Below are 12,942 nucleotides of genomic sequence, written 5' to 3'. Positions count from 1 at the left end.
GAGTGATTGGTAAACCCCACAGGATGTTAGTCATAAAAATAGCTCCATCAGGATTCAGGAAACAGAAAAAAGTGACAAAAAAGCTACCTCACTTTTTCTCTTTCATTGAAGTTCCCTAAATTCAGCATTCTAAATTTAAAACAAATGTTTTAAAGGGGGAGTGCTTTGAAATATGAATAGTACATTCTTCTCAGTGGTTTCCAGAGGCTATTCCTTGTTTAATATATGCATATTACATGAGAAAAGAAAATGATTTCCTTCATTTAAATGTTAAAATGTATATTATTGTCTTAAATAAAAATATATGTATAAACATATATTAGTATTTTCTTCTATTATCTCCCTTTGAAAGTGAACCTTCAATGTTCCCTCTGGTTTTGCAGCTCCTCAAACATATTTTCTTACTTTATATAAACTTGTGCATCTAAACTATCTATTTTTCTTGATCTAGAACAGAGAATGTGAATGTGATGAAATCAGTTGGTTTTAGCACTGTGTATGTGTGTGCGCGCGTGCGTGTGTGTAAGTGTTGGTATATACAGTTGACCCTTGAACAATGTGGGGTTAGCAGTGCTGACCTTCCTCATAGTAGCAAATTTGCATGTAACTTATGTTATAGGGGTATCCTAGGTTCCTCCTTATCTGAGGTTCCTCCATGTCTGCCATTCTGCATCCCTGGATTCAACCAACAGTGAATCATGTAGTACTATAGTATGTACTACTAAAAAAAATCCGTGTATGAGTGGGCCTGAGCAGTTCACACCCATGTTGTTCAAGGGTCAACTGTATATATAATTAAAAAAATAATACCTGGTGTGTGAGAGAGAAGAACAAGACTACTAGGGATATATAAACATGATTTGAGCAACTATAGAACAAAAATCTGTAAGCCAGAAGATTGTTTGACATATCAAAGTATCTACTAAGTAGTAGATTATCATGTTATTGTTTTAAAATATCCATTACTTTTCTAGAAATAATTTTCCAGTTGGTTTTACTTGGAGGTGAAATAGAGCTTATGCAAAACTTGTAATAGATGAACAAGAAGGAAAAATAAGAGTTGGAAGAAGAAAAGAGTGGGCTGTTTATGGCCACTTGGATCTGCACATCCTTCCCCTTTCAGATTCCTGGATTATATGTACTCCTCTGATTTCCACCAAGTCCTGTCCATCCCTCTTCAAACTGTACCTTTTTTCTAATCTTTTCTCCTTCTCATTGAGAATATTCTCACTGCTTAACAGCTGGAATACTACACCGCCTTGTAAATGGCCTTCCTCAGTTAAGCTCTGTCTTCGTCTAACCCAACACCTGGGACCCTTCAAATACTCCTTTCTCTAGATATTCTCCTCTTCAGAGCCCCACAAAGCTCGTGAGGACACAAGCTCTAAGCTGTGTTTGAGTCCTAGCTCTACTTGTCATTAATGTGTGACTTTGTAAGATACGTAACTCTGAGTCTCAGTTTCCTCAAATTTATAAATGCAATTAATAAATGCCCAATTCACAGAGTTGTGGTGAGCATTATATGAAATACATCAAGTGTTTAGCATAGTATATACTTATTAGACAGCAGCTATCAATATTCTGGTGTATCACATTTAATTTTCGCTTCTCTACCTGTATTCACCTGCCAACATTCTCTCCAGTCAAGTTGTTCTTTCTCATTGTCCTTTCACTACACAACGACTGTTTTCACTTATTTCATGTTTTTCTGAGTTTCATGTTTTTCTTACCTGTACCCGTCCCCATATCCAAATTCTATTTTCCCTTGAAGTCTTCCAGCTCAAGTCTAATAAAATCTTTTCTATCCTACTCAGCAATGATTTCCTTTTCTCTAATTTTTTCAGCATTGTCTATATAATGCAGTTTACTGTATAACTTCATATTACTTAATGTTGACATATGTATCTTGATAACGTCACTCCTGCTCTCAAAGTGGAGGGACTGTAAATATTTTGTATGTCTAAAGAAAAAACAATTAATTTGTTTGTTTGACTTCTGGTTATATCCTTCCAGCCAACCAAGTGCAGAGTTTTAAGCCAGTTGGTGACTTATTTTGGAGCTGCTATAGGCAATCAGTGGAGGCTGCTTTTTTCTCTTCCTGAAAAGGGAAAAAAGTGCTTAGGAAGTTGGGAAATAAAAGGATTAGGGCTCTATGATTTTAAGTTAAAGAAATATTTTCTACCTTCCTTTTTGGAATGAAAGTATAAAAATTCTTACAGCTGTGAGTGGAAAGAAAGGTGGACATGTGATGTTTGTTTTCTCTTTCTTGTCAGTTTTACTAATCATTGTATGAAAAATTAGAGAAACCAAGATAAATAGAAAATTATTATGATAAGAGAAGATAGAAGACTTTTTAATATCAAGTAAGCACAAAGGATAAGTACTCAACGTATTTGATTATAAGTAAATAGGATCATCTTTGAGCACAAAGTTAGGTAGATCTTTTATTCATTCATCAAATATTTATTGAATGCTTACTCTATGCAGGCATGAGGTAGGCACTGGAAAAAGACTATATCCAAGTAGTTCAAAACTAAACAAATAGGGCTTCCCACCCTCAGTTTCTGTGTCTATAAAATGAGGATAATAATAGTACTTACCTCATGTAAGAACTCAGGGTCTGGTACACAGTAAGCATTATACAGTATGTTTTATATTATTTTTATAAGCTTTTAAAAGAAAGATATGGGAAGACAAGGTGCATGAACACCAAAAAACTAAACATAGAAGTAGAAAATTTCAAAAATTTCCAGTTTTATTGCTTTTTTGTGATTCTGAGCAAGTTATTTACCCCTTTGGACGAGTTATCCCTGGTAAAAAAGGGAACTACTGTTCATTCCATTTCTAAAAATTCTGAAATTCTGTGATTAGGTTGAAATATTGTATACGCATCTTTGCCACTCTCCATGAATTCAACAAAATCATTCTCCATGCAGTTTGAAATATGTCCTTGTTTTTGTGCCACTAGGTGGTTCTATTCCCAAAGTTTAGGGTTAGCAGCCAACAAGCGAAAAGGGACTCTTTTATTGATGAAGCATAAAATTAAACTCATGAGTTAGTTACTCCTTGACACCCACAAGATTTGAGAACAGGGGTGAGCTTGTACTAAATGCTCAATAAATATTTTTTTGTTATCTTTTTAGCCTTATGAATAGTTAAGGTTCTAAGATCGACACTGGAACTAATTTTATTAACAGCATAACGATATCACTCTGAAAAATTCAGTTCTCTTCCATTCACAGATGTCTTTAATGTAACAACTTTTGATGATTTTATTATACTAAGAACTATTATGAGACAAAGGCCACAGAAAACATTTGATGAACAAATAGTGTCAGAGAATTCATTGTAAACATTACCTACCACACTAGTACTCTGACCCATATATCTGGTGAGATATATAAATTCTTTAATTTCTGCTACCAAATTATCTAGTATCTGTAGAGACCAACAAAACAGAATTCTTCTATCCAAATCTACAGTCATATATTTTAGCACTTATTGGTCCTTAAAAGTCACTCCTGTACATGTCCACTCGCATACAATTGCACAAGTGAGCATATCACTACAGCCTATGCCTCTGATGACTGATATGATGCTTGCCAAAGCTCAGGACCATCCACTCAGTGTATGTACTTGTAGACTAATAACTCTAATAACTGTGCACTAATATGCAAGTGTGTAATAAAGAAACAGACAACATTTCATATGATTGTTCTGAAGTCATTAAAATGTAAAGCATACAAGATATTGGGCAGATAGCAGACAATAAACGTAGTTACTATATCATTATATAATACTTATTACATATTAAAGTACTTTGATATCTAATATGTGTGGTATAGGCACATGGTTACTTGAGATATAATTAGTATTTACTTATTAAAAATCACTCTGAATACTGTCATTTCACTGAATATAATCACATGAGCAATCAGTGACCTAGTTTAACTAGTGGTCCAGGATAAGTTGTTGTAGTAAAGCTATTTATAATAATTTCTAAAGTATAATACAATGATTAAGTGTGATGGTCTCTATAACTTTTAAATTAGTTAATAAAAAGGAGTTCTTTTTTCCCTGATGGCTATAGCAAAAGGGAATGAATGCAGATATTTTCTGGGTTCAGGGAGAGAGTTTAGGTGATAGATTAACGCTGCACATATGTATAGAGGGGGGCTGGCCAGATCGTGTTTCTTTCCTCTCTCTTCCTCCAGATGTGTCCAGGGGACTAGAATGCAGAGTGTCATTATTAAGAAACTCCACAGAGAAGGACAATTTAAATTGTCAACATCCATGATGCTAATCAAAGGAAAAATAATGCTCATTGCTTAATATTGTGTTTTAGTAGTTCAATGAAATATATTCACTCAGAATTAAAATCTCTGTAAGGTAAAACACCACATGGATAATAAGAAATAGAACATTTGGTGTGACTGATTAAATACTTCTTTAATTGCTATTATGTTTGTGTATTGATTTTATTGGTTTCATTTTTTTTGGCATAAAAAACCCAGAAATCAGGTCTGGAAACAAAAAATATCTGTAGTGAAGAAAAAGCCAATTAACCGCAACTAAGGATTAAACCATCCTTTTCCTGATGACCTGGTTCATGTTAAGGATCCATTAAACTTCTCTGCTGGTCTTTTACCATAAAACCCTGGCATTCCCTTCATTCCATTATGCTTTCCATCCTCTCTTCTAAATTCATAAAAGCAATGGTGTGCCTCTTCTAACAAGTAGAAGAACAATGGTGGTCCCTGGGACGAGAAGCTGCGTAGAGACCTGCAGTTGACCCGCAACTCGCAGCAGAATTCAGCCAAATCACAGCTCTTATGTTCCATCAATGAGAAATAACTTTTTTTTTTTGATGTGGACCATTTTTAAAGTCTTTATTGAGTTTGTTACAATATTGCTTCTGTTTTATGTTTTGGATTTTTGGCCGCGAGGCATGTGGGATCTTCGCTACCTGACCAGTGATCAAACCTGCACCCCCTGCATTGGAAGGCGAAGTCTTAACCACTGGACCACCAGGGAAGTCCTGAGAAATAACGTTTTTAAAGTCACTGATTTGGGTTGTTTGCTACACAGAAAAGGTGACTAATGTAGGACCCTAGAGTTAATTTAATATCTTCATTTGCTGATAAAGAGAGAGGCCTAGGTTTTTAGTTAGCTAACAGAAGAGTTATAACATAAATTTGGACTACTGACTTGTTTTTGTTAAACACAAAATGCCTGGCTTTTTGTTATATTGAAATTTGGAGGAATACAACTCAAATAGTTTAAAATTTGGGGCCTTAGAACTACCTAGAGTACTACCCAGTACTGCTCTCTTTCATCTGGCTTTAGCTTTTAGAAAATAGGTACAAAAATATCTAGTAATAAATCAAAGAAATCAGTGGCAAATAGAACATAGTTCTACCTGAAAGATATTTCTGTCTCTTAGGTCCAACCTTGTTTGGTAGTAGAGATAATAAAATGCAGTGATCTTGTAAATTCCTTTCAGGCCCAAGTCTTTCATCTACATCATTAATATAAAATATACATTTAAAATTTTCTTTCTTAAACAACTTATAGTAGAAAATTCTGATTTGAGGATGAGTATAATTTCTTAATAAACTGTCTCCTAAATTTCCATGACAAAGTTTCACGTATACTTTGACACCAATGACAGACTCTAAAATTTTTACTCTTTTCCTTTGCAAAATTGATATGGAAACATCCCTATAAGTATGTACTTCAAAACTTTAACCTGGTCCTGAAGTTTATTTTATGCTTTGGTGTTTTCAGAAAGGAATTAATTTTGCTAACTCTATGACAATTTTAGCCCCTAAGAATTCAGAGGCTAAACTCAATTAAGTTTTTATTTTATTTTGTATATCAGTTTTTTGAGAATAACCAGTTATATGCAGCAGTAACTTTTCCCTTTTTATGAGAAAAGTAATACTTTAGTACATGCTTTAGGAAATGTCTTGAACAATCACTTATAATTCCCTTTTGTTGTTGTTGTTTACTGTGGTTTTCCAAACAAAGAAAACAAAATGTAGTAAACTAAATGGAGTAACCAAGTGGATTTTCCTTTTTCTATATTTCCTTTCTTCTTATTTGGACCACACACAAATCTTACCTTTGTGAAAAAACATCCCGGTAAGGACTGCCATGCTGCAATGCAATTCCATATCCTCGATCAGCAACAGTATTCCCAATGGTGTAAAAGGAGCAGTCTGGGTCATTGATAGCCACGTATTCCAATACAGCTGCATCCCATACAAAAGCATAATTTCCATATTTTACCTGTGCAAATATGGAGAACAAAAGAAGAAAATAGGATTTAAGGTTGGAATTTTAAGTCATATAGACAGGATAAAAAATGTTACACTGGTATATATTTAATTGTGCAAAAAATTAATAGGACCTGTATTTCAAACTAAACACCTATTCTGCGTGAGAATTTGGCTTCTGGTTAATTTACAGCTCTGTTCTCTTGTAAATGTAATAAAGTTGGAATGTAAAATGACGCCTGAGTAGTAAATGTCATCTGAACTGGGAGAACAGTAAATGCAGGAAAGGAAACCATGTCACTGAGCTTCTCTGAGTGCAGTAATTCTTATAGCTGGCCTTGTGTCTTTGGGGACCCTGGAAATTGTGCTTTTGGAGTTGTTACAAGAGATATTGACTCCTTTGGATTATTAGGCTTCCAAGCCAGATAGGCTTTTGCACCCACCCAATATGGGTATCATCTTCTTGCCTGTGATGTATATTCTAAATGAATTCTGCAAGTAAAACTCACACTGAAGAGAAATAACTAACACTGGCCTGCTGGCAAGATATATTTCTAGTCCTTCTAAGTTAATCTGTTGCCAAGTGTGACCTACGGTAATCTTGTAGCCAAACTTGGTGGGCATTGCAATAAGGAAAAAGATAATTATACAACCTTGTCTATCACCATGTAGGGAACATGACTTTATTCTGGGTTGTTTACAATATCTTTTAGTGATTATCTTTTTTTCCCTCAGTAACCTAAGTCAAATTTTATCAAAAATAAATACTGATATTAATAAAGTTAATTTAGAAAATTATTACATATACAGAACTTAATGAATTCATAAAATAAACAGAACTAATAATTAAATCAAATATTCAGTTTGTTTATTTGCTTATTTATTTGAGGGGAAAGTAATTTCTTGGTAAATCTGATTAGGGAAAAAGAAAAAATGTATAAGTACAGGTAGAGGGAATGATGTCAGCAAAATGGGTGAATAGGAGGTCCCTCACCTTCATAACCCCAGAGAAATGACAATTTGGCAGCCATCCACAGACAAAAGTGCCTTTGTGTGAGCCTTGGGACCCAGGCTGCAAAACTCTGGTGGAGTCCAAAACTGACAAAGAATGCTTTCAGAAGGTAGGCCTGTACTCCAGTGGCTGGTTGGCTAACTGTGGTCCTGGCTGCACTCCTAGAAGCAGCCCTATTTCCCTGTGGACTCTGCTCCAGATATGTAAAGGTAACAGGTAAGGATGTCCATTCTCATCACTTCTATTCAATACAGTACTGGAAGTTCTAGCCAGAGTAATTAGACAAGAAAAAAAATCCACATTTGAAAGGAAGAAGTGAAATTATCTCTATATGCAGATGACATGATCATATGTGCAGAAAATCCTAAAGAGTACACAAAAAACTACTAAAACTAATAAACAAATTCAGTCAAGTTACAGGACACAAAATAAACATACAAAAAATTGTGGCATTTCTATACACAAACAATGAACTATCTGAAAAGGAAATTAAGAAAATCCCATTTACAAAACAACAAAAAGAATAGAAGAAACTAAACCAAAGAGGTGAAAGATTTGTACAGTGAAAATTACAGTAATGAAGGGAATTAAAGAGGACACAGATAAATGGAAAAACATCTTATGTTCATGGATTGGAAAAATATTGTTAAAATATCCTGACTACCCAAAGTGATATACAGATTCAATAAAATCCCTATCAAAATTCTAATGGCATTCTTTACAGAAATAGAAAAAACAATCCTAAAATTCATATGTAACCACAAAAGACCCAAGATTACCAAAGCAAACTTGAGCAAGAAGAACAAAGCTGGAGGCATCATGCCTCCTGATTTTAAAATATGTTGCAAAGCTATAGTAATTGAAACACTATGGTACTGGCATAAAAACAAACATATAGATCAAGGGAGAAAAATAGAGATCCCAGAAACAGATCCACACATTTATGGTCAACTAATCTTCTGAAAGGATGCCAAGAACACATAATAGGGACACGATAATCTCTTCAATAAGTGAAGCTGGGAAAACTGGATACCCACACAGAGGAAATGAACTTGGAATCCTATCTCACACCATATACAAAAATCAACTCAAAATGGATTAAAGACTTAAGCATAGGACCTGAAACTGTAAAATTCCTAGGAGAAAACACAGGGTAAAAGCATCTTGACATTTGTCTGGATAATGATTTTTGGATATGACATGATCAAAAACATAGGAAACAAAAGCAAAAACAAACAAATGAGCTATCAAACTAAAAAGCTTCTGCACAGCAAGTGAAATAATCAACAGAGTGAAAAGGCAGGCTATAGAATGGTAAAAAAATATTTGCAAACTATATATCTGATAAGAGGTTAATGTCCAAAAAAAAAAATAGGGAACTCCTACGACTCCATAGCAAAAACATAAAACTTGATTAAAAAATGGGAAAAGGACATTTCTCAAAAGAAGACATACAAAAGGTCAAAAGATACATGAAAAGGTGCTCAATATTACTAATCATCAGGGAAATGCAAATCAAAACCACAATGAGATATCATCTCAAACTTGTTAGAATGGCTATTACCAAAAATGACATGACATGTCATTTGAAATGAAATGACAAGACTAAGCGAGGAGATGGAGAAAGGGAATCCTTGTACCCTGTTGTTGGGGCGTAAATTGTTACAGCTAGTAGGGAGGCTCCTCAAAAAAAAATAAAAACAGAACTACCATACTATCGGGTATATATCCAAAAGAAATGAAATCAGGATCTCAAAGATATATATGCACTCCCAGGGTCATCACAGCATTATTCATAATAGCCAAGATACAGAAACAACTTAAATGCTCATCAACAGATGAATGGGTAAAGAAAATGGATAAATAATAATGAATATACAATGGAATATTATTCATCTTTCAACAAGAAGGAAATTCTGCCATTTGCAACAACATGGATGAACCCAGAGGACATTATGCTAAGTGAAATAAACCAGACACAGAAAGACAAACACTACATGATCCCACTTACATGTGGAATCTAAAATAGTCAGACTCACAGAAGCACAGAGTAGAATGGTGGTTGACAGGGGCTGGGAGGTGGGAGAAATGGGGAGATGGGGGTCAAAGGATACAAAATCTCAGTTATGCAAGATGAATATGTTCTGGAGATTTAACATACAGCATGGTGAGTAGAGTTAACAATACATGGTATTACATATCTGAAATTTGCTAAGAGGGTATATCTTAAGTGTCCTTATGACAAGAAACCATAACTGTGAGATGACGGATGTGTTGATCAGCCTCATTGTGGTGATCATTTCATAATGTATACTTAGATCAAAACATCAAGTTGTGTACCTTAAATATATATAGTTTTTTGGGCAGTGGTACATCAATGAAGTTAAAAATACAGATAGTTAGAAACTGGAAATGAAATAAAATATTCAGATAGATGTTCAAAAATAATTGTATACATGATTCTATAGGAATAAAATTAAAATATCAATAATGTTGATAATTTCCTGGAAAAAGAGAAATTGCCAAATTTTCTCAAGTAGAAGTAAAAATGTCTCTAGCACAGAGAAAGAGCTAAATTAACCTTGACACTAAAATATGAGAAACCTCCAAAAATCTCAGTCTTGTTCTCCCCAAAATATCAGCAAACTGATTTTCATGGTATAGCAGAAGAAAAATGTAGCATTATTAAACAAAAACTATCAACACTGCTTCAGTATTAGGAAAGTTATTGGGATAATATATATTATACACGAGGCTTTATAAAATTTTTAAATGATCTTTCAACAGACACCAAAAAGATATCTGACAAAATTGAAAACCATTACTTATCTCCTATCTATCTATCTATCTACCTATCTAGTAATGCACAAATAAAAAGTTTCTTCTTTAATGATGTATAGAATAGAATAACTACCTCAAACAAGCAGCACATCTTTTGGAAACTGAAACTCTAATGGCATTACCATCAAAGCCAAGAAAATGGTGCCTACTTTACCCCCCCAAACTTAACATGATTGTGATCATTTTAGCCTATGCAATAAAGCAGGAAACAAATTCTGATTTCAAGCTGTTGGGACAAAATTATCATTATTTGATGACATACTTATGAAGTCCACAAGAATCAATGGAAAAAATAATAGAAAATGGAGATGTGGTACATATATACAATGTAATATTACTCAGCCATGAAAAGGAACAAAATTGGGTAATTTGTAGAGATGCGGTTGGACCTAGAGTCTGTCATACAGAGTGAAGTAAGTCAGAAAGAGAAAAATAAATATCGTATACTAACACATGTGTGTGGAATCTAGAAAAATGGTACAGATGAACCTATTTTCAGGGCAGGAATAGAGATGCAGATGTAGGAAATGGACGTATGGACATGTGGGGGGTATGGGGGGTGGGATGAATTGGGAGATTGGGATTGATGTACATGCACTGCTATGTGCAAAACAGATAGCTAGTGGGAACCTGCTGTACAGTGCAGGGAGCTCAGCTCGGTGCTCTGTGATGACCTAGATGGATGGGATGGGTAGGGGTGGGAGGGAGAGCCAAGAGGGAGGGGATATATGTATACATATAGCTGATTCACTTCATTGTACAGCAGAAACTAACACAACACTGTAAAGCAACTATACCCCAATTAAAAAAAAAAAAGAAAGATTTCAACATATAGACTGGTTATAAACAGATATATGAAAATCAACTGCTTTTCTATTAACACATCAATAAGAGATAATATATAATTTGACTAAAAATATCCATTTACACTAAATACAAATATCTGGAATAAATTTAACCATAAATGAGTAGGATTGTATACAGAAATCTTCAACACATGACCGAAGAAGACTTGAACTCATTTCTAGATAAGATGTAACGTATTCCTAAAAGAATAGATGCACAATTGTAAAAGAAATGTCAGTTTTCCTCATGTTATTTGATACTTAATGCAATCTAAGCAAAATGTCCAAAGAATGTCTTAGGACTTATTAAAATCTTTGCATATTTACTTGGAAGAAAATAGATGAGAATAGCAAAAAATTTTGAAAATAAAAAATGACTGGAGACAGAATATTAAATAGTGAAACATGCTATAAAGCTTAAAAATAAAATAGCACAGAACTTATTTGAGAATAGAAAATTGGCAGAATAGACATAAAAGCTTACAGAACTGATAAAAGTATACAAATGTCATATATAGACTGTATTACAAAGACTGCAATCCAAATCAGTGTGGCAAATAAGAAATATTTTTAAAAAGATAGTAAGTTATTATTTTAAAAGGTCAGTATCAAAGCACTATGTCACACCATACACAAAATAAATTCCTATAGTGTAAAACATTAATTATAATGGACATAGAACCCAAACTTTAAAAATCCACAGAACTGGAAGAACATGTAAGACTGTATTTTCTTTTTTGTTTGTTTGTTTTTTTGTGGTACGTGGGCCTCTCACTGTTGTGGCTTCTCCCGTTGCGGAGCACAGGCTCCAGACGCGCAGGCTCAGCGGCCATGGCTCACGGGCGCAGCCGCTTCGCGGCATGTGGGATCTTCCCGGACCGGGGCACGAACCCATGTCCCCTGCATGGGCAGGTGGACTCTCAACCACTGCGCCACCAGGGAAGCCCAAGACTGTATTTTCTGATATTGGAAAAAGAATAGGATATCTAAACATAAATGTAGAGAAAGAAAATATAATTAAATATTTGATACATTTAACTCAGCCCTCTGTATCCATGGGTTTTGCACCCATGGATTCACCCAACTATACACAGAAAATATTCAAAAAATAAAATTCCAGAAAGTTCCAAAAAGATTTCTCCCAGATTAAGTTGGAGGTTGAATTTGCTGTATGCCTGCAACTATTTACATAGCATTTACATTGTATTTGTAACTATTTACATCACATTTATATTGTATTAGGTATGATAAGTAATCTAGAGATGACTTAAAGTACATGGGAGGATGTGTGTAGGTTATATGCAAATACTATATGATTTTATATAAGGGACTTGAGCATCCCTGGATTTTGGGGGTCCTGGAACTAATCCCCTGCAAATACTGAAGGACAATTATACTGCCTTTTTAATATATTTGCTTAGACCAGGCCAATATCAGATACTTGATAAAAAGTTTTGCATGAAATATGGTCTAAAACCTTCAGACCAGTTTACTGTGCTCAGTGGATATTTATCTTTGTTGGGAGTGAACCCCAACCAAACCATGGGATCTTGAAACAGATAAAAGAAATCATTCGATGCAACTATTGATGGAGTGTCTACCGTATCCTAGGCACTCTGTTAGGTACTATGGGTCAGTGTTTCTCAAAATGTGATACTATTAGAATTAGAATTACCAGGGGATTTTTGTGGTAAAAAATGTAAACTCCAGACCCAACCCCAAACTTATTGCATTGGAATGTTTGGTGTTTGAGGCCTGGGAATATGCATTTTAACAATCTTGGAAGTTGACCATCATATGAACACCAATTTTTAAATAAAATGTTTTTGATTAAAAATAAGTAATATAATGAGGAAAAAATTTAAACATGAGGCTTGATATAATTATAAAAACTGACATATTCTGGAAATGTCTGTGTGGGAGGGGTAAAATACTTGGTTAAGCTTCCTCTACATTGATTACTCAT

The 12,942-nt window shown here is 34.4% G+C and overlaps 1 protein-coding gene across 3 annotated transcripts in view; it reads right to left on the bottom strand.

Annotated features, from left to right (window-relative positions):
• GRID2 (glutamate ionotropic receptor delta type subunit 2) overlaps positions 1-12,942 on the bottom strand; it is a 1,386,623-nt gene that overhangs the window by 153,813 nt on the left and 1,219,868 nt on the right. For all 3 annotated transcript variants that reach the window (XM_004276975.4, XM_049709175.1, XM_049709174.1), the window contains one exon: positions 6,125-6,291. In XM_004276975.4, the coding sequence (XP_004277023.1) occupies positions 6,125-6,291 (167 nt within the window). The remainder of the gene's footprint in view (positions 1-6,124; positions 6,292-12,942) is intronic.

Source organism: Orcinus orca, chromosome 4 (assembly GCF_937001465.1).
Source record: "Orcinus orca chromosome 4, mOrcOrc1.1, whole genome shotgun sequence".
In the NCBI taxonomy this organism is placed as follows: Eukaryota; Metazoa; Chordata; class Mammalia; order Artiodactyla; family Delphinidae; genus Orcinus; species Orcinus orca.
The sequence above is the reverse complement of the archived record's forward strand: the minus strand, read 5'-3'. Positions and strand labels throughout refer to the sequence as shown.